General features: G+C 41.5%; 1 protein-coding gene across 3 annotated transcripts; it reads left to right on the top strand.

Moving 5' to 3' along the window:
* Positions 1-27,135, top strand: MMD (monocyte to macrophage differentiation associated). Of its 3 annotated transcripts, none has more exons than XM_083490517.1 (7): positions 1-470; positions 14,487-14,568; positions 17,575-17,735; positions 19,027-19,101; positions 20,302-20,403; positions 21,633-21,702; positions 24,310-27,135. In XM_083490517.1, exons 2-7 carry the CDS (start codon positions 14,491-14,493, stop codon positions 24,508-24,510), a joined length of 687 nt encoding a protein of 228 aa, XP_083346643.1. In that variant the 5' UTR covers positions 1-470; positions 14,487-14,490; the 3' UTR covers positions 24,511-27,135. The 3 variants fall into 3 exon arrangements, with proteins under 3 accessions (XP_083346643.1, XP_083346641.1, XP_083346642.1); XM_083490515.1 differs by having other exon boundaries at positions 4-296; XM_083490516.1 differs by lacking the exon at positions 1-470 and adding an exon at positions 6,076-6,479.
* Positions 27,136-27,615: the final 480 nt, after the last annotated feature.

Genomic DNA, 27,615 nt, shown 5'->3' with positions numbered 1-27,615 from the left:
CTACTTGCCCAAACAGCATGAGTAAGACTTGCTAATCTCTTACTCCATACCCATGTGGTGGGCGGACTAGTTTTTAAGTATGCCAATCCCAACTTTTTTTTTTCCATTCTCACTCTTCAAGAAGACTGAACAAACTAAATCAACATACACCAGGAGGAAGCCAGGATTCCTGTCTGATTACTCTTCTGTTACTTAGGAGGACTTTGGTGTTAAAGAATGTCCAACAGCTCATGGGGCAAAAAAGGGAAATCTTTGACCAACAAGGATTCATTTGAGACTACAAAAAACCCAGAAAAGTGAGTATTCTCTGGGCAACAAGTCAGAACTAGCAGGTAACATCTGCCTCTGAACTTAGCAGCAGCAGTTCCACGCTGCGCTCATTGAAACTAGCACTCACCATCTGCTACATCAAAAGTTGACTGATCTTGCTTCCATTCTCCACCCCTATCCCAATGTTTGCTCCGAGATTTGTAAGTTTCTTATGCATGATCTTATGTCTGACTGATTTCAGTTGAGCCGTGTTTCGGTTGAGCCATGGAATGTGTGTGGTCATTATGACAGCACCACTGGGGCTTCTGCATGAATTTACAGATCTATATTGTTATCAAATGTTTCTGTGCAGGGACTTACTCACTGCTAGTACTAACACCATGTAGTGTTGGCTCGCAGCACTGGGAGCTTTCGAGTATGTCCTTTTTTGCCTTGGTTGAGATTCCTGTCATTTGGCTTGAGCAATCTGTGGTATGAAGGATTTGATTTGGTTATAAAATGAAGATTGAAAAGGCAGCTGTTAGAAAAACTGCAAGCACCTCGTTTCTGACCTGTCACTCTGCTAGGTTTCTGTCTCTCAAAATGAACAATATGCACATATAATTCAAAGTGACTGTGATACGCATGAGGGTAGGGGGCTGCTGCAGAGGAAACCTTTGTATATCAGAGATTAAAATGACAACACTGGAGTCTTCTTCTAAGAAAATAATCTGTGCTTGTTAAATTCACCCTGGTGAGTTGCTGCTGGAACAGATATTGGCAATGATGAGAAGTTGCATTTTGTAATTTGAGTCTCTGCCAGGAATGATGCAAGTTTAGTTTTTAATGGCAGCTCCCTAAATTTACTAAATAGCCTTCAGAAGGCACCACCTATGATTATATATACACCATGTTACCATGCTATTCAGGAAGAAAATGGCAATCCAACAGATATATGGGTCTGTTATTCAGTTTGTGCTTTTTGATTTTTGGTGTAATCCAAATATTTAAATACCTAGAAAAGAAATAGTAAAGCCAGGAAGAGATAGCATGGGTTATATTCAACAGACAATTCAAACCGGCATTTCTTGCATTTAAAGCTTCCCATTTACAGCATCTACTATAACCTCCCCTTAGAAGGAAAAGCCTGGAACATAATAGCAGCAGCCGGAGATTAGAAGAGATTGCCATAAACACATTCAAGAGTTATTTATATATTGTAATTTTTGAAGATATTTTGTTGTAGGCCACTGATATAAATATAGGTTAGATATAATGAACAACCCACTGATTTCTATGAGACTACTTTGAGTATGACTTCATTGTTTGTTTGTTATGGGTTGACTCCAGAGTTTGACCCTTTATGTTCCTGCAGCAGAAAAGTAGTGAGGATGATATGCTAGTATTTGACCCATACCAGTGATGATGAAGGATGTTCTATGCTTTATTTGGCAACAGGCCCACTGAATGGTAGGTAGAACCCAGGTTACAGCCAAAAGTGGCATATTTATACCCTGTCCCCCAAAGATCTGGTCCAACTTTCTGCACAATGTGACATCATGCTGTAAGTTTCCTTGCCCCTGCTAGTGGGAGCCAGTGAAATGGAATAGGGCAGGCATTCTCAACCTCTGCCCTCCAGATGCTTTTGGCCTACAACTCCCATGATCCCTAGCTAGCAGGACAAGGAATCAGGGATGATAGGTATTATAGTCTCAAAATACCTGGAGGGCTGAGTTTGAGGAAGCCTGGAATAGGGTCTGGGTGAACCCCCCAATTTAATGGGATCTCATTACACAGGGAATTTCTTTTCTTTTTTCATTAGGTGAACAAGAACTAGGCACAGGTATAGCTATCCCCCTGGTGTCTAATTCTACCCCGAGAAAGGGATCTGCAGCCAATCCTGCCTCACTTACACATGGCCATGATTTGTGTTTCCCAAACACATTTGTCTCATTTGTACTATATTTTTAGATGCGCACTTAAAGCTTAGGTGTGTACCTAAAAACGTAATGTCTGAATCAGTGTTAGTTTGCACTGCTTCAGTGACTGGCACAGCATTACTCCTTTGCAAGTCTCACATTCATAGGATCAAGCTGTCAGTCCGAGCCAAAATAATGGGACAATGTGAACTGTGGCTTTGGGAATGTGGAGCAAGCTGGCTTGAATACATCTAAGTGCTCCTATTTGTTTTTTAAACTGCAGACTTAAAGGATGTTATTCTGATCTATACTTTTGGGGTGCTTGGCAACAATGCGGGTTGACAACAATCATTCATGATACTTTCCTCATCAATCATTTCCCTCTTTGCTATCATTTTGCTATTGCTAGTCTTTTTAAACGCAATTCCTTTTTGTTCTTGCATTCTTCTTCCGCATAACACCTCTTTAATAACAACACTTCCCCCCATCTTTGTTGCTTCTTTATGTCCAGCTGCAGTTGATGTGCTTTGACTACTGCCTTTGTTTTTAAGCCTGAGTTACACACAAAGGGCCAAGCAGGGGGTGCTGTCTTTCTGCTGTCATTTGACGGAAATTCAGTTTGCTTGCCAGCCTGGTAATTCTTTTTCTTTAAAAGGACACTTCTGCTTGGTTTCAACTGCAAGGCTATGTACTTTGTAGGACAAAGTGAACTGTATTTAGCTGTGCCTCACATGGAAAAGAAATTATGAGCTTTAAGAGGAAAAGAGAAATAAATGTGTTTCGAAACAATAGTAGTGACGCATAAAACATGATTAGAAGTTGCTACTTTGGCTAACAATTGCAGAGCAGCTCCCTCACAACTGAATGTTCAAATGACTCAGCTAGGAGGGCAGTGTTTGATTCCAAGAGTTTTTCAGACATAAATGGAAACCATGAAGGATGCCAGTTATATGATAAAGGTAAAGGGACCCCTAACAATTAAGTCCAGTCATGAAAGACTCTGGGGTTGTGGCGCTCATCTCGCTTTACAGGCCGAGGGAGCAGGCATTTGTCCACTTCCGCAGACAGTTTTTCCAAGTCATGTGGCCAGCATGACTAAGCCACTTCTGGCAAAACCAGAGCAGCACACCGAAATGCCGTTTACCTTCCCGCCAGAGTGGTACCTATTTATCTACTTGCACTGCGTGCTTTTGAACTGCTAGGTAGGCAGGAACTGGGACCGAACAACGGGAGCTCACCCGGTTGTGGGGATTCGAACTGCTGACCTTCTGATCGGCAAGCCCAAGAGGCTCAGTGTTTAGACCACAGCACCACCCACGTCCCAGTTATATGATAAAGATCCATGCAACTGGGTTCTCATGCTGTTAGTTCTTTCAAACATTTTTCTGTTTGCAAATCAGTGACTCTCATGCAACTGGAAGAACATCTATTAGTATCTGGCTGGTGGTAGAGATCACAGCTTCTGCAGCATCTGACCTGCCAGTTGACCAGCATCCTAAACTCCTACCTCTTTCTCCCTCACCGCTTGCAATTCTAGGCTGCAATTCTGTGACCTCTTCTTTAGCAGAGGCTCAAAAGAATTTCTATGGTCAGTTTACCAACACACCCATTTCACAAGTCGGGGCAACTCAGCCATTACAAATGGTTACAGATAGGCAGAGAAAGGCATTCAGCAATGCATAATGCCGTGTTTCCCATGTTAGCGACAGCTGTGGGTGTCTAAGCGTGAATCCTGGCCGAAAAGAGGTAAGCCCAGGCTGGCGACTCATGTAGAGACGCAATACTGAAGCCAGTTTGTGGTCCTGCCTTATCTCCAACTTAAACAACCCAATAGCATGCCAAAACCACTGGATCCTGGCAGAGGTTGAAGGTCCAGAACAGTGATTCATGAAGAGAAGCACAGGGCAGCCTCTTCTGTGGAAAAGAGCAAGTGTCTTGCATCACACCGTTCTCTTTTTCTTCAAGCACCCAATGTGAGAATTACCAGTGGAGCACCTCTCTTGAGGGAGATGCGCTGAACCGGATGAGAACAGGATTGGCACAGAAAGGTCCTCGAGAGATACGTCTTTTGGACGTAATAGCTCTTTCTTTTGGGGGGGTCTTTAGAGGTGCTTCTTTGTGTTTGGGTCAATGACTTGAGGCAGCCCTCAAGAACCGTCCCCATTTTCAACCATGGAAGGTCAGAAGAGAACAGCTCCCTCCAAGAAGACCCTCTTTTCCAGGGCCAGTCCCAGATTTAGAGAAGCCGTCCCGGTTTCTGATTTGATCCCGGAATGTCCCGCTTTTCCTTAGGACGTCCCTATTTTCATTGGAGAAATGTTGGAGGAGATAGCAGTTATCTGGCCCCCCCGAGCCAAAGAGATAATTAACTATACAGCCTTTAGAAGACACGGGAAGGCAGGCCTGTATAGGGAAATTGTTTAATGTTTATTATGTTGGAAGCTGCTCAGAGTGGCTGGGGCAACCCAGTCAGATGGGCAGGGTAATAGAATAATAATAATTATGATTTTTATTAGGGTGCCAAACTGGTTCTTTGACCCAGGTGAAACAAAGTCTGTTTTTATTATTAAGGAATAAGATGTCCCTGTTTTCATAGAAGGGAACGCAACAAGCCCCCTAGGGGGTTGCTACAAGTCCTGAATTTTCTGGACACGTCAGGGATTTAACTGGCGTCTGGGGGAACTTTTGGAAAATAGGCAACAGTGTCCGGGATGTTGAGGTCCCTGTGGAGATGGTAGTATTGAGTCAGTGGCTCGTATCCTTCTAGCTTGCACTCTATTTATAAAGCTCTGAGGAGTGAGGTTATTACCCCGTTATTATTGCCAGTGGCGTAGCGTGGGTTGTCAGCACCCGAGGCAAGGCAAGTAATTTGCGCCCCCTAACCCGTGGATTTGCACCCCGTAACCCTAACCCCCAGACGTTGCGCCCGGTGCGGCCGGGCCCCCCCCCCTGCACCCCCCACGCTACGCCACTGATTATTGCCCGTGCTGGGGGTGCTCAACCATTGCTACTGTGCCCTTTCTTTTAGCAAGATGATCAGGTGACAGCAAAAACTGCAAGGTTTTTTAATGGGGTGTGTGTGATGAGAATAAGATCTATATTTGATTATGGTTGTAAACCCCTAAAATATATTTTCTTTCATTATGTTTTTAACCTCTATTTTCAGTACATTTTTATTTTATTCCTATGGCTAGTGGCTGATGCAAATAAAGATTCTTCTGATTATACACTGGTACTGGTTTGAATTAACTAAATACTGCTTTTTGTTTGATAGGTAGTTTGTTTTGTTAATTTTTCGGTTTTATTGTGCATTTTTCTTCTCTCTTTTTATTTCTTTTATATAATTCACATTTACTCTAGATGCTTGACAACTTGATTATGTATACTGTAATAACTACGTAAGATTAGTTTGTGGGGGTTTTTGTTATGTTTTTTGTATGTAATGTTTGTTTAATAACAGGGTTTTTTTTAAAAAAAGATTCTTTTGATTCTGATGTTGAGGTCGATTGCCTAAAAAAAAAAGAAAAGAAGATGATGAACGACTTTAGAGTTTCCTTTAAAAAGAGAGAAAGAGCTCAACAAGTTTGGAGTCCTGAGTTTTATTTCTAGAAAAATGGATGAAAATAAACTCAGGCAGCCAGAGGACTCCTTCCCTTTCTGAGGAGGATTCCCCTTTGAGAGGAGAGGCAGCCGCTGCCCTGGCTCATCCTCGCCCCCGCTTCTAAACCGCGTTCAAATCGAACCAGCCTCCTTTTTACCTCACCGCCCGCCGCCTCCCTTTTCCCGCCCACCGCGCGCGCGCTCCCCGCCAACCGCCCATTGTTCTCCCGCCGCTTCTCTCCCTCTCCCCCTCCCACCCACTTCTTCCTTCCCAACCAATCGGCGTCTCCGGCGGTCGGGCGTGGGCGGGGCTTCCCGACCTGGCCTCGGCACCCGACTGAACTGACAACCGGCGCGCGCGGGGGGGGGGCGGGTCCGAGCCGGGGGCCGGAGCGCGCGGCGCGAGAGCCGACGGCGCCGCTTTAAAAAGCGGGAGCCCCGCCGCCGGCCGGCTGCTTCTCTCGACTCCGCGCGCGACCCCAAGGCAACGGCAGCAGCAGCGGCAGCAACAGCCCTGGGCCTGGCTTCGCCTCGCCTCGCCTCCTCCAGCTACCTCCGCTCGGGGCTGGCAAGCCAATGAGGGCCCGGACTCCGGCCCTCGCCGCCTCAGGAGCCGCCGGGAGCCCCCCGTGCCGACCCCCAGCTCGCCTGGCTCGACGTGAGGCGGCTGCGCTGGACCCCCATGCGGCGCCTCCAGGAGAAATTCAGGAGGTGAGGCGCGCGCGCGCGCGCCTGGGCGTATGTGTGCGAGCGACAGATTTCATTTCTTGGGATATATATTCAGGGTTCTCTTCCCGGGATGATATTTTTCTCCGCTTAGGGACGAGGCGGATTCTTCTAGTGGATTTCCCTCCGAAGCCTTTGATCTCGCCCGCGGAAACTCCGCCCGCTCTTGGGGATCCCCTTTCCCCCCCCCCCGCGATCGTCTCCTCCCGTTTGCACGGGCATCCAGATCACTTAATGCAGATAAGATACCCCCCCCTACAAACACTTTTAACATGGGGTGTTAAACCCACCTTCCTAGTCGCAGCCTTTCTCAACCTGTGGGTCCCCAGATGTTGTTGAACTACATCTCCCATCACTCCTAGCTAGCAAGGCCAGAGCTCAGGGATGATGGGAGTTGTAGTCCAACAACATCTGGGGACCCACAGGTTAAGAACCGCTGTGTGCTAGGCATGACCAAACTTGGCCCTCCAGATGTTTTGGGACGACAACTCCCATGCCTAGCTAACAGGACCGGTGGTCAGGGATGATGGGAATTGTAGTCCCAAAACATCTGGAGGGCCAAGTTTGGCCATGCCTGCAAGTCTGGTCTATTGAACCCTCTTCTCCTGCAGACCCACCCACCCCACAGTTTCTCACCTTTTCTGTGCATGCATGTGGAGAGACTGCCCTGGTGCTTTTGCAGAACCCCAAAATGCTGTCGCCTAGGTTAGTTTATCCCTTACAAGGGTGCAAACTTGAATAAAATATTGGGGCTGGGGAGGGAGGGGCAGGTAAGCATCACATAATTGCATGATATACCATTTGAATGGCAATTCTCAATGGCAATGGCAACTTTTTTGGGGGTGGCCCCCCTCAAATATTTTATGGGGGGCAAAGGGACCTTGGCATCTAGAAGTTGACTCCTATGTCCCTTAGCCTGTTGTGATACTATCACAGATCTTAATTCCACACAGGGTAGACCTTGCCTAAACAAAGCAAGGTGTGGTTGTGCAGGTCATGTAGAGATTGCAACAACAGAATTGAGTGGTGGTAAATATTATGAATGAGTTAAAACTGAGGGAGTGCTGTGAATGAAGTAATGTGTGTATGTGGCACCAGAGGAGGTGCTGGAAGTAGTTTCCTTTGGTTGATGTGAAGTAAAAGGGTGTAGCATGCAATCCTTTGTTTCCTGTTTCTTTGACTCGTTTGCTTGGACACCCATGAGGGCCTTGGCTTATTCTCAAGAAATCAGTAGGAAGTTCTGTAGTTGATACAGATTTGATATTTCTTGTCTTGGAAAGTGCTTTGGTCTCCATCTATATAACATTCTCATAACAGTCTTTGTGCAAAAGAGCAGCTGAGTAGGACTGTCTGAGTACAAACAGGTTTAGGATTATGTGTGCTGTGTGAAAATCAATAGTGAGAGAGAGCACTGGAATTGGATAATTCAAATACGACTTCTCCAAGATGGTGTGGAAAGGGTTGCATGTTTTGCAGGAACTGTAGAGCTGTTCTTTGGAAAATGAGCTGCTTTTCATTTAAATTTTCCTTAAGAGAGATCTTATTGTAGTTTATAATGTAGTGAATTTTCTGTTTCATTTTGCATCTCCTTCATGTTCCTGTTGTACCTTCATTGATGGGGTACAGATCCTTTTAACTCTCCCAGGGCTCTTCCCCATATTGCACTGTTCAGAAAGTCACACTTAAAATCACATTCTTAAAGTGGGGATGCTCTGACAAAATTCTTTTATTTTCTAGAGGCGGGGAAAATCTCACATATTTACTTGCAAAAGCCAGTGGAATTTGATTGTGCATTCCTGCACTGTAGTAACATGCATTGTTCTTGTATGAGCAAAGCAGGAAGGTTGTTTTCATGCATCTGACCAGAAAGAAGTCACCTCCAAGATTAATCCCTTGAAGCAACAACACATTTACCCCAGATATAACACTTGACCTATTGGGTCATATTCAACTAATGTTTGCTCAGAGTAGTCTTATAGTACTGTACCACCTTTACTGCCATTCTTCCTGAGAATGTTAGCACTGATCTTTGGGAGGCAAGTGTTCCTGGCCCAAGGCTAGGTATGAAAGGCATCTGAAATTCAACCCCCTGCACTAATTTCATGCTCTTGCTTCTCTCCAATTCTTCCCATGATTCTGTATTTTCCTGTTCATCTGTGGTTTTCATGACACCCCCTACCGCTTTACCACAAGGGTAAAGCAAATAGAGTTAAGATAAACTTTTTGAGAATAAGAGCTGGGGTTCTGGGATTTTCAGAGAATGTGGGTATCCAGTACTGCACATTGCTGTTGTTTACTGGGCTCTTAAAACTTTATATGCAAGTCGAAGTCTTTGTTTGCACAATTTTCTCTCTTCGAAAGGTGGGTAGGAATTTGATGACTGAGAGAAGAGGTGAGTACAGTATACTTCTCTGCTTTTAGAAAGGAAATAGATCACAGTGAAAGATGAGGTTTTTCCATCTTCTGGAAGTGGGTGAAAGTTCATACATCCGGTGTTTGTCATACTCATGTTGGTTGAACTAAGCTTCTCTTTCACGTATGGCTGTTAGAGAGGATTTTCAGCATTTTTCTCCTCTCTTTTGAATGATTGACTCTGCAGTGAGACAGGATTCATCTGTTTGTTTTGGCTATGTTACAGTCTAGAACTGGAAAAGAGGGGCAGCAAAGAATGTAAAAACAATTTGGAAATCATTAAAAAGGGGCAGAAATAGATTCTTGCTTAAATTAGGTTATTTCTGTCCAGCAATGTGTTGTTTCAGAAATGGAATTAAGATATTAGTAGGAATGTTTGTATTGCATAAAGAGGCTAATATCTGGAATTTAGATGTTTATGATATTTATCTTTTCCACTTGTACAGTATTGCTACTTCACTGCTTGCGAAATACATCTATTTTTTTATTTTTTTAAAGAAATCAAAATAGAAGCATAGGGGAAGGAGGGAGGTGTAGTTTAATGATTGAGCCAGTTTTGTACAAGGTTTATCCCCATATTGATAAGCTTGCCTCCATCTGTATTGCACTTGAGGCATACTGAAGCAATGGCTGCCTCTTTTCTCTTGGTTTCCCAGCTTTTCATTCTTACTTTGAACAGACCTTTCCTCTTTACTTGTATGACCCTGGAACTGTTGACTATGGTCAAGTAGGTATATTGTTAAAATTTGGGCTCGAGTAAAGAGGTATGGCAGTGTTGTATTTGATCTATTTCATTTCACTTTGTGATACATCCTCTGAGTTGTAGCCAACTAAATTCTACTCAAGAGTAGATTCATTGAAATCAATGGAGTTAAGTTAGTTATGCCCATTGAATTCAACGGGTCTACTCTCATGTATAATTAACATTGAATTTGACTCTTTGTCAGAATGTTTTTGGCTAAAGCCAGAATCACCTTTCAGGTACAGGCAACAACCATTTTGCATGGGGGTTATTTTCCTGACCCCCACACGTGTTGGTGGAGCATGCATAAGTCTGCTTTTCCACCGCCTCACCCCCTTTTCCAGACACTTCTGGGTTGCAGTGATGTGTGTGGTTGCGCACATATTGGACAAGCATAAAATGGTCATTGCCTGTATATATGTTCCAGCACCCAAATTCTTGGGGCCAATATTAATTTTCTTTGTACCAGCCTTGGAGAAAACTAAGTGGTTCTTAAGTGTCGTTGGCTGTGGTACCTGCTAGAAGCTTTTACCAACACAACTAGCACACTCTAGCCATAATACCTGAAAAAGCTCATAACACAACTTGGGCACCAAGTTATGACAATATGAGCTTTCTCTTTCAGTTATCCATACAGCTGAACACGAGGGCAACTGAGATTTGTACTTTGAATTGCAGGCAGAACAGCTATCAGAAGTTAACTAATCTAACCTCTGAACATTGACCTAAAAAAAATTAAAAAATACTATATTTCTATCTAGTAATTATTGCCCCTTTTATAGATAGGCAGGCACTAATCCATATGTGTCTATAGGTTTAAAGACATGTTTGAATCTGTAAGGAGAAAGATGCAAAGCTGTGCCTTCTGGCAGAGGGCTGTTGCCAGACTGCAATATTGAGTTATTCAGTCCGCACAGCCAAAGACGTCTTTGAGCAGCTGTACCTTTGTGGATTGTCAGGCAGCAAAAATCTTGGTGGTGGTGTGGCAATGGATAAAACACTGCAATTCTTCCAATGTTTTGACCCTCACAAAGAATGTTAATCACAATGGAGGAAAGTGGAAGATATTTAGCTTAGAGTGGGGAATATTTTTCTACCTGAGGGCCACATTCGCCAGTGCTGGGTGTGGCCAGATGCACAAGTGAACAAAGTAGTGAATGCAAATTTACCATTGCACAGTCGGCTCGTTTTGTACACACACTTGCATAGCCTGTTGTATCCCCCATCCAAGCAAGGAAGAGGCGTTGCCTGAGTTAGGCAAGAGCACTCAAGGAGAGGGTGAAGCATAGGGTGTGTGTCTGGGGCAGGGTGTTGCCTGGGTGTGGTGTGGTCTTGAGAGGCACTTCAAAGTCGGGAGTAAGGCTGATCACTTGTCACACTTGCCATGGTAAGAGTGGCATGGACAGAACTGTAGAAGCCTGAGCATGTGTAATTTAATACCTGTATCTGGAGCCATATTTGCAGAATGAAAACCCCTAAATCGGGATTTTCTCCAGATTGACCGTTGCCCAGATTTATCACTAAAGAGGTTTTCCAGGGCAAAAACCTCTTAGACCTGTGCACGGGACAAGTGCAAGTCTGAATGAGCCCTCTATATCCTCAGATGAGGCTTTTGGCAGCTGGGTGTAGCCTGAAGAATAAATTCCTGACATATAAGATCCTGTGTATTTAGGCCATCAGATTCTTTTTCCCCCTCATCGGCTTTCCAAATTAAGAAACAGCAGGCTAAGTGTATAGCACAGTTGATATTGCCCTCACAACCTGAGGCTGTTACAAAAAGCAATTTAGCAAAACCATATCTTGCCCTTGCTTCCAAGGCTATTTAAAAATTGACTCCTTTCTTTTTAGCATGCACACTGAGCAATGTGTTATATAAACTCCTGTATGTGACTTTACTGGCGCAGCATAAAAGAACTTGTATGAATACCCATTTCCCCTTCTATTTTGTGTGTTACTTCTAGATTTTATTTTGTGTCTCTTAGATGGTGAGCCTGTGGGCAGAGACTGTCAAAAAATAAAGTGTGTATAGCTCTGCAAAACAAACTATTGTTATGAGTGGAAACAGGATATTGTCTGTCTCCACAAAGTTCGAAGAGTTTCTTTAAACAAATTATTTGTTAAGGCTGCAGTCCTAAACACATTAGCTAGGGAGCAGGCCCTACTGAATGCAGACTTAAAGCACAGTCCTATACATGTTTATTTTGAGATAAGATGATAGGTTTTTAATAATTGTTGGTGTTTGCAGCCATATGAGTTTTGTTGCCAAACTGCTAGATTGATTCTGTGGTCCTCTGTTGATATAACTGTAGATTTCAGATGGACTAAAACAGTCTGGTGTGTATTATCTACACTGTGACAATGTAATTTTTGAAAGCAAACAATTTTAGTGCAAACAGCTATCCATTTACTACTTTAAAATCATCACTTCAGTAATGCGGTTTCTAGCAAAAAATTTACCAAGTGGCACTGGCACTATAGTTGTTTATAGAGATTAGCACAAAATTTTATGCATGTTTTGGGAGTAAATAAAAATATATAGACTTTGGCTCACTAGTATTTGCAACTAGTATGTATTATGAAGCTTGTAATTATTTGGTCACCCAGTAAGGTAGGAAAATAGTATTTTCATATTGTACAGGCGGGGCACTGAGAAACAGAAACAAGATAACCTAGAAACAATAGAGAGATCTGCATAAAATTTTATATTCAGATGCAAAGTTATTCCTGTTCATAGCAAATGGTATTTGCATAGCCACAGTAGGACAGGCAGCAGTACTGAAGACTATAGTTAGAAACATTCATACTATTTCAGTCTACAAACCTTCTGGATGAGCCTCAGTGTATTTATTTGAGATAAATCCCATTGGGTTAAGCTACATGTACTTCCCAGTAGTCCAAGCAAAGTTAGGCTTTGGGGTTTAACTAGTCTGTTTGCTTATTTGCAATGGAATAACTCCATGGAATTTTGCAGGAGTGGAATGGAATGGGTTGCATACATTAGAAACACAGTTGGATATTTCAGTTTCAAATCTCAACCCTTGTATGGGTTTTGAAGGACACCATATTGAATGTTCAATGTGGCATCTCCCTTGAAGATTGAGGCATCAGGATGGAAGCTGGTGTGCATATCAGGGCGGCTCTCTACATTTTGTGTACAAACCATAGTTTTATCCTATGTCTATTTTTGAAAGGGACCATGAATAAAACAAAATAGATTGTAAGATCATAACGTAATATATGCACTGGTGAGTGAGATATTAAAATTAAAGTTGGTCTGTATGTTCAGGAGATAGTTATAAATTACATGTTAACGTATGAACTTGCCCCCTACCCCCATTTTGAAAAAAGGGTCCAGGAGCAAGTGAGATCTCTTAAACACTGCACTTCACTACTGTTGCTGTGGTGTAATCTTGCCAGACTACTCCAGTTTGTATTATTTTTATTAAATTTATATCCTGTCCATCTGGCTGGGTTTTCCCAGCCATTCTGTGCGGCTTACAACATATATAAAAATGCAACAAAATCTCTAGCAGTAAAAAAACCAAATAGCCTATAAAAGCAACAAACAAACCAATAAATCAATAGAAACCAATAATGATAATAACAGTAACAACAACAATAATAAACAGTTTACAGTTATGCCCAAATTAAAATATCTGCCAACCCCAACTAATCATTTAACCAACCCAACAAAAACAAAACAGAGAAACCAAAATTAGAACCGTTTAAAACATTTTAGCTAGTTGCCCCAACCCAAGAGTTGTTCCAGCAATGTCTCTCCGGCCTGCCAGGAGCCCTTTAGCTATTCAGGGTAAGTCTGGACCCTACCCCCTAGGCCAGGTGGAAATGGGCCTTGCAACGGGAAGCAGGTCTTTCTTCCAGCCCTCATGGTGGCAGCAGAAGCCATAAAACCAGACTGAGCAAAAGCAGTGTTGCAGCATTTGTTTGATAAATACTTCAGAGTTGTGCAATTTTTTAAAAAAGGAAAGTTACTGGTATGAGAGCTTTAATGTATTATCCTGATCATCGTGGTGTTGTAAGTGCCACACATAATTTCTTAATTTTATCATTTGGGGTGTTACTTGTTAAAGTATCCTTATTGGGTTCATAAAAACAGAATGGCCTGCTTAGTAGTTTCAAAAGTGTCTGTAAGCTTCCAGCATTTGCTGAAAGTCAGTTGACAATTGGACAATTGGTGTGTTTGGCCCAGTTATATGCTGATAATAAAGGTTACTGGTAACTGTAAAAGCTTGTGTTGGTGGTGTGATACCAAGACAACAGATGAAACCGGTTTCTCATATGCTTGTGACAAGAACACCTCTGTATGTGTCTTTCTCCTCCCCATTTGCGGAAACAAAGACAAAGTATCTGCAACTGCATTTAGTCATTGTTCTCTTTCATCCCTTCCATTTTTGTAAACCCAAATAAGTCCATGGTGGTATATGAATAAATAAAAGGCTTGTGGCAGTCCGTTGAAGTCCTAGGGCTTACAAAAACTTTTTTTAAAAAAAGATGCCTATGGCTGGAGGATGTGATGTGTATGTTGAGATTTTTATTTTATTCGTAATTCACGTAGGCAGCTAATTGAGAAGTAGGTCCCTTGACGACAAAATCTGACTTGCTTTTCTTGTCACGAGTAAAGAAAATACTGCTGCCTTTTGTACTGTAGGAAAAAGTGTGGAACACAGTGCTTCCAAATGATGCATTACATTTCTTCACCTCCCAATTAACCTTGGTCTAGGTCAAAAACTGCTATTGCTGAGCGTTCTGAGCTTGTTCCTCTTCATCCTTTTTAGTTAACGGTTTGCATCAGTGGTATGCTTTGCTTGTCTCAACAGATTCATGAACCACCCAGCTCCAGCAAATAGCCGTTACAAACCTACCTGCTATGAGCATGCTGCTAACTGTTACACTCATGCGGTAAGTAAATCGATCTATTGGTAGCACAATCAAAAGTAATTCTAATTCCCATCTGTGTAAGATTTTGTTTTATTCATAGTTTGAATACAGGCTGGTACTGCTGAATTGTCGTTTATACAGTTGAGACTGCTGCAATAAGTAAATGTTCTGGTACAACAGCAGAGTCCACACATTCCATTGATTGCTCATTCATTCATTCACTCATACATAACACATGTGATCTTTTTCCATTCTGCTCCATGTTTAGGAATCAACAGTTCGCTAAAGCCTCACGAGGATCTACTTTCCCTAAACTAATAATTGCTTAAAGATTTTTCTCCCACTTTGGAGGATCTAGAGAGATTTATTTCAAAAATGTTCTGACACTCTTTTTTAAAAATAAGACAGCAGCAGTGTTTTAAATTGAAGCATATGTTCCATCTCAAAGTGGCTTCTAAGGCTGCCTAAAGTATTGTCCAACAAACAAAATATTTACTAGTCTTGCAGCCCACGCATACTGTTAGTAATCCATGGCCTAAAAAAGAAAAAGTACAAATTCTTATAAAGCTTTCCTATCCAGAACCTAAAATGGAATTATTTATTTCTCTCCAGGCTTTCTGCTGAACAAAACTCTGATTAATCTTTCAAACTAGGCTGCCTTAACGGTTGCACACAACATATTATACCAGAGATTTTTGCTTATGTTTTGCTTTTTAAAAGTTCTAGCTCGTTCTGCTTTCAGGATAAAGGTAATGATTAAATTATTGTCAGAAAGAACTTGGTCTTTTGATTGTTGTTTCTACTTTGTCTGAGTTTTATGTTTTGTTTTTTGTTTCATTTACTAGCATTGATTCATTTTTTGCCAGCTCATGGTGAAATGTGTGGTTTATTCATAATACAGCCTTGGTGATGTTTGTCAGTAGTTTCCAGTGGGCCACAGACATCAGTAAAATGCAAATACAGTGGTACCTTGCTTTAAGAACAGCTCAGTTTATGAACAACTTGGATTAAGAATGCCGCAAACCCGGAAGTAGGTGTTTTGGTTTGTGAACTGTGCCTTGGAAGCAGAACATGTTCCGCTTCCTGTTGAGTGTAAATTGAGTCCCCCATGCTATGGGAAAGCATGCCTTGGTTTAAGAACGGGCTTCCGGAACGGATTAAGTTCATAAACCAAGGTACCACTGTACATTTGTATGTTTAAATGTCAGGTTTCATAGAAGCACTACAGTGGACGTCAGTCCATGTGGTATCATAATGTGCTCCCAATGTTCACTCTCACAGGAAGTGGGGCTGCTCTGAACCAGCTGATTCTTTTAAACTAGTATCAAGCAGATAATATTTCAATAGCATAATGCATAGCAGCTTTTTTAAAAATTTAAAGGCCCGGGACATTAAGAGATGAATTACTTTTACCTTGCTGTCGAATGGCTTGCTTTCCTGCTATAAAGCTGATAGTTTATAGCATCTGCAATGTTTGTAAATTGGCATTAAGAAGGCATCTGAAATCACCTCTTGGCATCACAGTGCGCAGAAAGTTTTACCTTGGGTGTGTGCCATGGATCACTAGATACTGCAGCTCTTCCTCAGTTTTAGAGTATTTAATAAACTGTTACATTGGTGATGTCAAAAAGCAAAATGATCCATTGGGCTGGAAAACCATCAAGCAGGTACCTATTGGACAAGATGTTGAAATATTTTGGATGTCTCACTTTGTAGTTTGAAATCAATGAAACAGTTGCAACAAATCATAACAATAACGATAGCAATAGTAATACCAATACTTTAGACTTTCAAGTAGTCACACTTCACCAGCAATATCTAATTGTTATCCTCACAACCTTTTAAGGTAAGCCAATATTATTGTGCTTAATGCAGGGTGTGAGGGGCTGGATGAGACTAAGAAAGAGAGGCTAGGTGGTCTCAACTAGTGAGTTCACAGTAGAGGAGAAATTCAGATGAGGACTTCCTGATTTGTAGCTCAGACTTTTAACACCGCATCCATCATTACTTTCCAAGCTCCCTCTTAAACTGAAAACTTGGTGGTATTTCTAAGGGTCATGCCTTGGTTCATAATTTTCCTTAAAAGAAATTCCTATCTGTAATTTAAAAAAAGTAGGAACAATTTACCAGGTTTTTTTTGTTTTTGTTTTTGCTTTATAAGATGCATCAGACCATAAGACGCACCTAGTTTTTGGAGGAGGAAAACAAGAGGAAAAAAATTCTGAATCCCAGAAGCCAGAACAGCAAGAGGGACTGCTGTGCAGCGAAAGCAACGATCCCTCTTGCTGTTGTGGCTTCTGGGATAGCTGCGCTGCCTGCATTCGCTCCATAAGACGCACACACATTTCCCCTTACTTTTTAGGAGGGAAAAAGTGTGTCTTATAGAGCGAAAAATACAGTAAGTACCTAAGAGTGAGTAGGTTTCTCCATTTCCACTTCCTATTTTAGTAGCTTTCATTATTTTGAAATTCGAATTGCTGCAGCTGCTGTTGACCTTGGAAGTAGCATTGAGGTTGACTTGTATAACAAGTTGTTGTTTGAGTGTTTTAAAGGGCGGGGAGTAAATCAGGACGTTATTTATACATCAGTGTGTCTGCATTTGTGTTAGTCCTTCTCTAAGCACTTTGCAGTTTTTGCTTGCACAGTTAACTTTAACAAAGTGTTACTTCCAGCATATTTTAATCCTAGATACAATATACCTTCTGACATTTTGGCACAGCGTTGGGATGGGATGGGTGGGTGACACAGCAGTTCTGTGACCTTCAGCCTAAGCAAATTCTTAAAAGTCTTACTGATGTCTCTGATGTAGAGATGTCTCTCTCTTCCATGATAAAGACAGAAATAACAATGTCTTTTCAACTGTAACAAACCTGGGTATAATGGACAACTTATAAAAACCACTGGTTCTTTTTACTCCTCTTTGAAGCAAAAGGTAGATAGTAGGTGACTGGGGCCTAGGTATAGCAAGTAGAATGTTAAATGAGGTTTGGTAGACTAGCAAATAAACATGTTCTGTTGTTTCCTTAGTTTCTCATTGTTCCAGCCATTGTGGGTAGTGCCCTGCTCCATAGGCTCTCTGATGATCGATGGGAAAAGATAACAGCATGGATGTATGGGATTGGTCTCTGTGCACTGTTCATCGTTTCCACGGTGTTTCATATAATTTCCTGGAAAAAGAGTCATTTAAGGTATAAATCACGTATTCATTTGGGGTTCATTTGTGCTGCCGTGCACGCAACTTGCTGCTTGTAATTTAGGTTGTGATTTATCCGTGTTGCAGCCATCACTGCCGTTCTGCTCATGCAACAGACATCTGCTTGAGCAGCAGAACTTCCTCTCCCATCCCTTGCAGCCCTGCGTGCACCCTCAAAAACTAGAGCAGAGGTGAAGGCCACGCAGGGAGAAGAAAGGGAAGTCCTGTTGCAGGAATAGATTGCCACCTCTGTGCCATTGGATGCAACCCTCCTTGCCCAAAGGAGGTTGGGATGATTTACCGTAGTCACTCTGGGTAATAAGAGTTTTCCTGCTTGAGGATTCTACTGAATTCTGCGCATTATTGGTCTTAAAAATGTTACGTGTATAAAGTTTCGGAGTACAGTGGTGCCCCGCAAGACGAATGCCTCGCAAGACGGAAAACTCGCTAGACGAAAGAGTTTTCTGTTTTGGAGGTGCTTCGCAAAATGAATCTCCTATGGGCTTGCTTTGCAAGACAAAAATGTCTTGCGAGTTCCTGCGGGGTTTTTTTCCTCCCCCCCCCCCATTTTTCTAAGCCGCTAAATCGCTTATCAGCTGATCCGATCAGCAGATAAGCCGCTAATAGCGCTAATCCGTCAATGGGCTTGCTTCGCAAGACGAAAAAACCGCTAGACGAAGAGAATCACAGAACGGATTCTTTTCATCTTGTGAGGCACCACTGTAGATTAGTGAAAGACACAAGAAGGAAAAGATTTGTCATTGTGCTGCTACTTTTACAGTATAGCCACAGGCCACAAAACATTTATTTAAGGCATCTGTATCCAATCTGCTGCACAGGTACAGGAGAGGAAGGAAGGAAGGGATGCACTACCTGTGCTGCTTCAGCACAGGTAATGCAGCAGCAGGTAGTGCATCCCTTCCTTCCTCTCCCACACACTGTTTCTGTACTTCTTCACAAGGTGTAGATGAACGCAAACTGTATTTGCACAGGATTCCCTGACTTTCTAAGTGTCTGTCTGTCTATCTGACTTATCTATCTACATACATATCTATCATGTGATATGTTGGGATTGTGATTGGTTTCTTTAGCCTTAGGTGAACAGCAAAATACCTTCCGTAAAACTAAGATTTAGGGCTACCTGTTCCTGAGGAAAGGAACTCTGTGGCATGCCTACCATCCTGCTTTTAGATTTTTTTAGAATAATGTTTCATATTGGGTAATGTTTCTAGTAACATACCGATTTTTTTTAAGTGATCTGTTCCCTTGTTTGCCTTTCCATTTAGGACAATGGAGCACTGCTTTCATATGTGTGACAGAGTGATGATCTATATCTTCATTGCAGCATCATATGCACCATGGTAAGGATTAAAAATGTGTACTTACTGATAGGATGAAATGGTGATGGCATATTATCAGTGACAGCTTCCGCTTAATGGATTGGTTGACTAATTGCTCATGGCCTAATCTGCTGAGAGTTAGAAGCAGGGCAGTGAAATCCTTTTTCCATTTAATAAATAAGGGCTTTGCATTTTTGACAAAGCTGTTCTGATCCATCAAGGACAACGTGCATACATAAGGAGGCTTCTCCTTAGTCATCAACTGCATTCTTGGTAACTGCATGGAAAACAGTGTGTTGCAGATGTACAGGGGCCAGGATGTTCCATATATGACTATAGTAACTGATACTGCTTTTCACTTCTGCTCTCTCAAAACATCAGTGATCTTAATAGGATTTATAGCATGTAGGGAGTTACTCATTTGTATTGCTTACAGTAGGGGGGCCCGGCCTTTTGGGGCCTGGGGCACATTTGAAAATCAAAGTAATTGTTGTGGGCACGCTGGCGACGTGACCCGGAAGTGCCTGCTGACAGTGCTGGCTCCCGACCTCTAGAGTGAGATGAGCGCACAACCTTAGAGTCTGTCAAGACTGGCCCGTAGGGGCAGGGGTACCTTTACCTTTACTACCACAAATTACCCGTTTCACACAAGGAAAACTGGCAATACTCAGGACCTAACCCTGCCACCATACAAACAAAAAGCCTATGACACTCCACAGCAAATAAAACTAAAAACAAAAAGCAGGCAGCACCCCCCCCCCAAAAAAAATAGCAACCCAGAAAACAACCCCCAAAGGGACCAAAACACCTAGAACCCGGGGTGCAGGGGAGGCACCAGTGGGATATCTGCGGGCATCATGGTTGCAATAAATTCCTTAAAGTTGTTGTAAATTGTTTTATTAGTAAATTCTTTAAAGTTGTTGTAAGCCACCTCAAGAGTAAAAAATAAAAAAAAATTGCTGTCAAGCTGATGGTTAAAACAAAATATTTGCTGTAAAATGTAAAAACTTCATAGGTATCATCTTTGCACACATCAATATTTTAAATTTACTGAACTGATTTGGAAAAAAATACTTCATGAATTGAATGGTGTAGAAATGAATATCTTTGTCTGAGTAGTTTTAATCCTTTTGTTATATCTGCACGTGGAATACAAATCGTCTTTGATTTGATCTGCCGTCAGTTCTGCATTTCATTTGATCACCTTAATATTTTTTTTAGGTTAAATCTTCGTGAGCTTGGACCTCTGGCCTCCCATATGCGATGGTTTATCTGGTTGATGGCTGCTGGTGGAGCCATTTATGTGTTTCTCTACCATGAGAAGTAAGACAGCATTGTGATTCGTATTTGAATTGGCGTTTCGTAGACTTGGAATCTGTGCAGATGTAAATATTAGTCCTGGTTTTTGGAACTGGGACCAGTTCAAGTTAAGGCCAAGGTTGTGAGCTGGAAATCCAGCATTCCCGTAAGTGGAGTTAGGACATGTTTAACTGAGTTTAGCAATGATCAGGCATAATGTTGAAGCAGTATAGAAGAGAGGAGGACTGGAGCCCTTATCCCCATTAGCCTGCTTCTGATTTCTGAACCATGGTTAAAACGTTGTCAACACAGAACTCTAATATGTGTACTTAACTTACGATTTTGAAATTGGCAAAAATACATAAATGGAAGGGTATCGTGACTTGTGGAGGAACATTCTACATTTGGAGTGACACTTCTTTGTGTGTGTATTTTATACGTGGTGTTTCATTGTAAGAAAAATTGGAATAGATAGTCATCTTGCTTATTTTTATTTAATAAAAAACAAAACAGTTTTAACATAAGTGTATTCTCTTATCTCTTTTGAGAAACACAGACTGAAAAGGCTGAATTAATAGCCAGGCAGTCTTATTACATGTTGGCACCAGGCACATCACCAGAGTGTAGAAAATTACTCCCTTTCACTTGTGAGATTTCTTTTTGATAAATAATTCAATATGAGTGGGTGAAAAGAACCTGGATTTCTATCAAAGAAATAGAAACTCTGGGTGCAATCCATCTTCTATTCCACTGAGTGGAGACAGACTGTCTGCTTCTGATATTTGATATTTATCATTTTCTAGCAAGATTAATAGGTGTAAAAATTCTAGCCACATCAACAAGAGGAAGGCAGATTCTCTTAATGTATGTCCCTGCTCCTTTTCACGTCACCCAAATTTCCTCGTCCCACCTCCCAGCTTTTTTGCTTTCGGCTGCACGAAAGATCTCTGTTTTCTCTGGGGGATATCTTTCCAATGCAGGGACGCCCTGGGCCATCAAAGGATAAAGCCTTCCTTTTTGATATCTGTTGGACATTTGTTTTTCCAGATAATGGAATGCTGAACCAAAAAAAAAATATTTCCATTCTGTGGAAGCCCAGTGCAGTAGAGGATATAACAAAAGATGTGCCACTAAAATTGACAATGTATTGCTGAGAGAGATAAATGTATGCAAGTGAAAACTGCTGTCTTTTTGAGGCGGGAATGCATGTTTCTTTTGCTTGGTTGCAAGCTTACTTTACTTTATTTTTGTAGGTATAAAATTGTGGAGCTCTTCTTCTATCTAGCAATGGGCTTTTCTCCTGCTCTAGTTGTGACCTCCATGGTAAGTATGCTTGCTAAAGAATTTTAAAATCTAAATATTGGGAGCTATTATTAATACTTATTATAGGTTTGTTTTTTAAAAAGACTTCTGTATTCATTTAGATCTTTGCTGTGTTTCTGTTGCCTAACTTTTTCTTTTCCCCTCCAATTTTTAAAAACTCTAAAAACAACACTAGTAGCAGCATCCACTGTGGTGGAAGTGGAGCTGCCATCCCAACCCCAGTATCTCTGCAACTTACCTGGATGGGGCCAGCTAGCAGCAGCGAGGTTGGGGTCACATGGATGCCCTGGCAGAACCAATCAGATGCGGGTGCATTCATGCAGCCCCAACCTTGCCCCAGACCCTCCTAGATAAGCTACAGCGACATTGGTGTAGAGAAGATAACACCATGGCTCCATCCCACCACTGCTGGCAAATGTATTCTCCAGTGAAGCAGGCACCAACTTAAGGCATCCTGTTTAATGTAGCAGAATGATTATATATGGCACCATCCAAATGTCTATATATTAACAGTGTTGGCCCATATATGCAGTACAGTGGTACCTCGGGTTAAGAACTTAATTCGTTCTGGAGGTCCGTTCTTAACCTGAAACTGTTCTTAACCTGAGGTACCACTTTAGCTAATGGGGCCACCACGCCGCCGCTGCGCAATTTCTGTTCTCATCCTGGAGCAAAGTTCTTAACTCAAGGTACTATTTCTGGGTTAGCGGAGTCTGTAACCTGAAGCGTCTGTAACCCGAGGTACCACTGTATTGTCAGTAAAGGCAATGGAATTTGGGGTATACAGTCGTACCTTGGAAGTCAAACGGAATCCATTCTGGAAGTCTGTTTGACTTCCAAAATATCTGAAAACCAAATTGCGGCTTCTGATTGGCTGCAGTAAGCTCCGGCAGCCAATCAGAAGCCAGTCAGATGTTTGGGTTCCAAAAGAACGTTCGCAAACTGGAACAATCATTTCTGGGTTTGCGGTGTTCGGGAGCCAGAACGTATGAGTTCCAGGGCGCTTGACAACCAAGGTACAACTATACTGCTAGAGCCTAGATAAACCAGCAATGCCACACTTGTGCTCTTAGCAGATTGAAATGGTTTCTTGTTTGATGGAGCAGCATGCAATGTTTTTTCATTGGCTTTTAAGCAGTATATTGATAAATTACTCTTGGTCAGATACACAAAGCGGATGCAATTAATTTCACTTTCTTATATCCATTCAATTAAACTTCTATTACATTCACATACAGAATATTATTTGGACTAACACAGCTATCCTTTTGGAAATGGTTTCAGTTTGGCTTGGCTTATAAGCCTTGGGATAAGAAGGATGTGATTAAGAATAGATGTTGCTGGAAGTGCAGCCAAGAAGGGTAGCAAACTGGTGCAATATACAGTATATAAATTGTAGACATGAAAAAAGGTTGGAATATTCCATCCCCACCCCCAGTGTGTGGCTTCACACCAAAGATGTTTGCATGTGAAGAGTTGCCTCTTGGTCTCTTCAGCCTGAGTGAATGGTCAACCAATTGGCAGATGAGATTTGATATAACTAAATATAAAAAAGGTACACACTAGAGCAATATATCCCAACTTAACATATGCACTGATACGATCTGAGTTGACTTGTCATTCTCCAGAAAAAGAATCTTGGTACAGTGGTAGATAGTTTAATGGTGAGAACAACTGAGTCTATGCTGACAGGGGAAAAGGCCAATTATGTGTCAAGTGGTATTCGTAAGAAAATGGAAAATGAAATTGCCAATATTGCAATGCCTTTCTGTACAGTTATGATGTAGCTGCACTTTGAATACTATCTACTGCTCTAGTTACCCTATATAAAAATGGATATCCAGGTTGGAAAAGATGCATAAAGGCAAGCAACACTGTCAAAATGTTGGTGCACCTTCTTTTAGAGAAAATGTTAAAGCAATAGAATCTTATTATTTTGGCGTAGTGTGGGGGAAGGAAAAGAGAACAGGGAACAGGCTTATAAAGACAGGGAACAACATAATAGTCTTTATAAGCCTCAATACAGTGGAGACTGGATAAAGTGGTGCTTCTATCTCCATTGCATTACGACTTTGAGTCACCCAGAAAATTTGCAATAGATTTAGGAGAGACAAACAAAACTACTTTACACAGTGCAGGATTCATTTGTGGAATTTTCTACTGCTAGGTGAGATGTTGGTTCCTGGATTAGATGGGTTTTAAAAGTGGGTAAGACCAGTTCTTCTGGAATTTTTCTAAAGGCCATGATAGCTAAATGGAACCTGCATGTTCAGAGCCCGCATGCCAGCAAATACCAGTTTGCTGGTATAGCAGGATAAGCTGTTGTGTTCAAGCCCTGCTTGTAGCCTTTCCAGAAGTCTTTTGCCGGCTGCCGTGGGAACGGGATGAAGGACTACATGGCAACTCCGCCTGAACCTGCAGGAACAGCTCTGTGCTAACACTCCTTAATAGTTTGACAGCTAATGCTTGTCTGTGTATACGTGTATACAGTCTCAACGGCCGTGATATTGCTGTACCGCTCAGTAGGGGGAGTAGAATGTTATGACCAGCCTCATTCTCTCACAAAGAGTGCTTAAAAAATAAAATAAAAACTTTATTAATCCACAGAACAACACCGATGGACTTCAAGAACTTGCCTGGGGAGGCTTAATTTATTGTATGGGAGTGATCTTCTTCAAGAGCGATGGGATCATTCCATTTGCCCACGCCATCTGGCATCTGTTTGTCGCCACGGCTGCTGCAGTTCATTACTACGCTATCTGGAAGTACCTTTACAAAAGTCCTGCAGAAATCATCCGTCACTTATGATATTAAATACACAAGACACGCACACCTTCGAGCTGCACTATGCCTCCGACTCAGTATTACTTGGGTAAAAAAAGAAATTCTGGGGAAGTGGGGAAAATATTGCACAGGGTGGGGGTGGGAATGCACTGACTGATAGTTTTTCAAACACATTTACTGTGAACTAAAGTGACAAAAATGTGTCCTTGAATTGCTGTTCATATATCAAGTCCTGGGCACACAGTCCCCACATGCATTTTTCCTGTGGAAGCCCCTAGTGGAATGAATGGGGAAAGCGCAAAATCACTATACAAGGCCCATTCTTTTCAGCTGGGGTTTCCACAGAAGCATTTCCCTTTCGTATTGCATCTGCTGTCCGTCAGCAGAAGCTGCACTCCAGCACACAAAGTTTAGTGCACTTAAGCCAATTGGGTGTAAGCATGCCTAACTTTGGTTTGTGGTTTAAAACACCATGCTGCATTATTAATAGTCCATTCTACATTAACAGGGAAAACAGTGTAAAAGTGGTTGGTGGCCTGATGTTTACAAATTCTTTTTTTTTAAGGTGTATTTAATGGGTTTAATTTCTTCGGTTTTTAAACTGCATAAACTTTTTGAAATGACAGTTTTGAATTGAGGAAGTTGATGTAACAGCAAATACTTAATTCTTTTCTTTTCTTTTTAAAAGTTGCTTTCTACCACTTTTTCACAAACAATTTAATAAAACGCAAATCATGGAGAGGTAAGTTTAAGCTTCCTCCTCCCCCCACCACTTGTACTGATACGACTTTTTATATAAAAATGTTTTTTAAAAATAATTTTAAAAGTATATGCAGCTGCTGTTGCGCAGTTGCAGTGAAACTTTGCAAGAAAACAGCTACATTCCACATACTGTCCTGACCTTATATACCTCTTCCAAAGCTTTTTTATTAAAAGTGTGTGAATGATCATTATGAAATTTCAAAATTGGCTCTGCCAAGCTCTTACCTAAAAACCTGCTACCCTCCACATTTAATTTAATTATCAGATTTGGATTTATTAAAAAAAAAATAGTGCTAACTAATTCAAAAAACCCATCCCACTGTGCCATTTTTAGACATAGATGCATATGTTTATGTGAAAGCACTCTGGAAATAATTTGCTCTTGTAATACAGGTGGTTAGCAATTAGCAGTAAAAAAAATGAAATTACTCGTAAAGCGTTGGTAATTTTGGGAGGTGCCTAAGAGACTGGTGCTTAAATAATGAGGCTTACAGAGCAGTCCATTTGCATACGAACCTGGGAGTAAATCTCATTGTGTTCAGTGGGGCTTTCTCCCTAGCAAGTGTGTTCGGGATTGCAAGTTGAGGCAAATGACTCCCAGAGGAAGACTGTGGGAAGCAAATAATTTGCTCTTTCTCTCATTTTCTAAAACTTATCCTATTAACAGTTGTTTATAAAATTTTGAGTATTAATAGTGGTTCATCACACACCCAAATGGCCTTTTCAGGGAGGGAAGCTTGAAGAACTAGATAGGTCTCATCAGTCAGGGACTTGGTAGCGAAACTGGGCTTTAAATGTGCTGCTCTTTAGCATCTGGATCAATGAACTGTGGTAGCAATTTGATTGTAGAGCTAGTGTATTAAGTAACAAGATGTTAGAATCTGCGTTGTGATGATTGCTGTCCAGTTACTGTAGCATGTCCCACTGTATTATGAATGTCTTATATTAAGATTGAATTTATTCTTTTTCTAACTTGCTCTTTTTCATATCAGTGTTTTAAAAACTAAAACGGAACATGTTGCCTTTTTCAGATTTTATCTGGATATTTTGTCTGTTGGACCAGTAGATATGTACTCTGGGGATGGGAGCTTCCTCCCCAAGGTAATATGTAATTCTCTTCTAGATCTGCTGGTGCGTTGTTACATATATTAGAATTGGGTGCACTTGTATACGATTTGCAAGAAGGGGCAAATGCTCAGATTAAAGTGGGGCATTGGAAGCTTGGCTTCCACACAGTATTAGTGGATGACTACAAAATTGTCCCACATCAGGGACACTTCCAAAATTCTTCAGGGCTCCAGAATTTGCATCTGGCTCTGGCAAAGTGGTTGTTGTGTGCCTCTCTTGTCAGTATTGCAAGGTTCCGCATCATTGCAAGAGAATGGAGAAGTTGACACAAAGATCTCATGTGAATATTGGAATCCCTGAATTGGAGTAGAACACGCTTATCTTCTGAGCAGCATGCAAATGAAACAGCAAAACAGAAAATATTTTCTGTGACTGCCCTGGAACATCTGAATGCCTCAGTTGTCTTTGTTGTCGTCTTATTTTCTTGTTTCAACTGATGTGTCTGACTTTAATATATTCACTTTTTGTGAGTTCTTGTATTCTGTCCAAGTGCAGTACTGTTGAGACCACTGAAATGTGTACTAGCTCTGGTTTTTTGTCAGAAACTATGAAACTAGCTCCAATTAATTCCGCTATCTTCATGATGATTTCTTGTGGTCTTTTGAATGTGTTTGTTTTTACGAGTGAAAAGTGTTTTGGTTAAAAAAAAGAAGAAGAAAAAGAACTGAACTCGCCAAAAAAACTTTGAATCCAGTCTAGCTCCTACAAGTTTAAATGTAACTAGATGAATGCAAATAAACATTTTGTGCAATTTGGAAATTTGGATTGTCCTTGTTAAATTGGGTCACAAAAGGCTTCACTGCTGCTCTTTCCTCATGGTGAATACATCCTGATCAAGATTGTGGCCAGTCTAGACAGCCATGCAACTTCATATGCACAGTATGACTTTAGTTTTGTGATGAAGATCACAACCACTAGACTAGCTCTAGAAAATTCAGAAATATCTATGCAGGTGCAAAGTCTAATTTTTTTTGAATGCACAGATAACCCCTCTAAAGGGAAGCAACCTGTTTTCACCAGTACTTCGGTACAATATGGCAAATTTCTGCTTCCCCCTATTCTCCCCACTGAAAACATCTTGCAGCGGTTTCCCTAATTGCACCCCAAAAAATTCAAAACAACCTTACCCTATGGTCATTAAGCTAGCCTACATCCCCTCTAAATCCCTTCACTAAAAAGATTTATCCACCATTGTTGGTTCTGGGCCACAGTCTTGCTATATTGTCTTCAGATCATGTC

This window comes from Podarcis liolepis, assembly GCF_965112155.1.
Source record: "Podarcis liolepis genome assembly, chromosome: 2".
NCBI classification, from domain to species: Eukaryota; Metazoa; Chordata; class Lepidosauria; order Squamata; family Lacertidae; genus Podarcis; species Podarcis liolepis.
Note: the sequence above shows the minus strand (reverse complement) of the source record. Positions and strands in the feature narration are given on the sequence as shown.

Excerpts from the sequence above, each read along its gene's own strand:
- MMD (XM_083490515.1), top strand. The coding sequence starts at position 217 with ATGTCCAACAGCTCATGGGGCAAAAAAGGGAAATCTTTGACCAACAAG. Across the intron at positions 17,736-19,026 it reads TGGAAAAAGAGTCATTTAAG|GACAATGGAGCACTGCTTTC; the intron begins GTATAAATCACG and ends CTTTCCATTTAG. Across the intron at positions 19,102-20,301 it reads GCAGCATCATATGCACCATG|GTTAAATCTTCGTGAGCTTG; the intron begins GTAAGGATTAAA and ends TATTTTTTTTAG.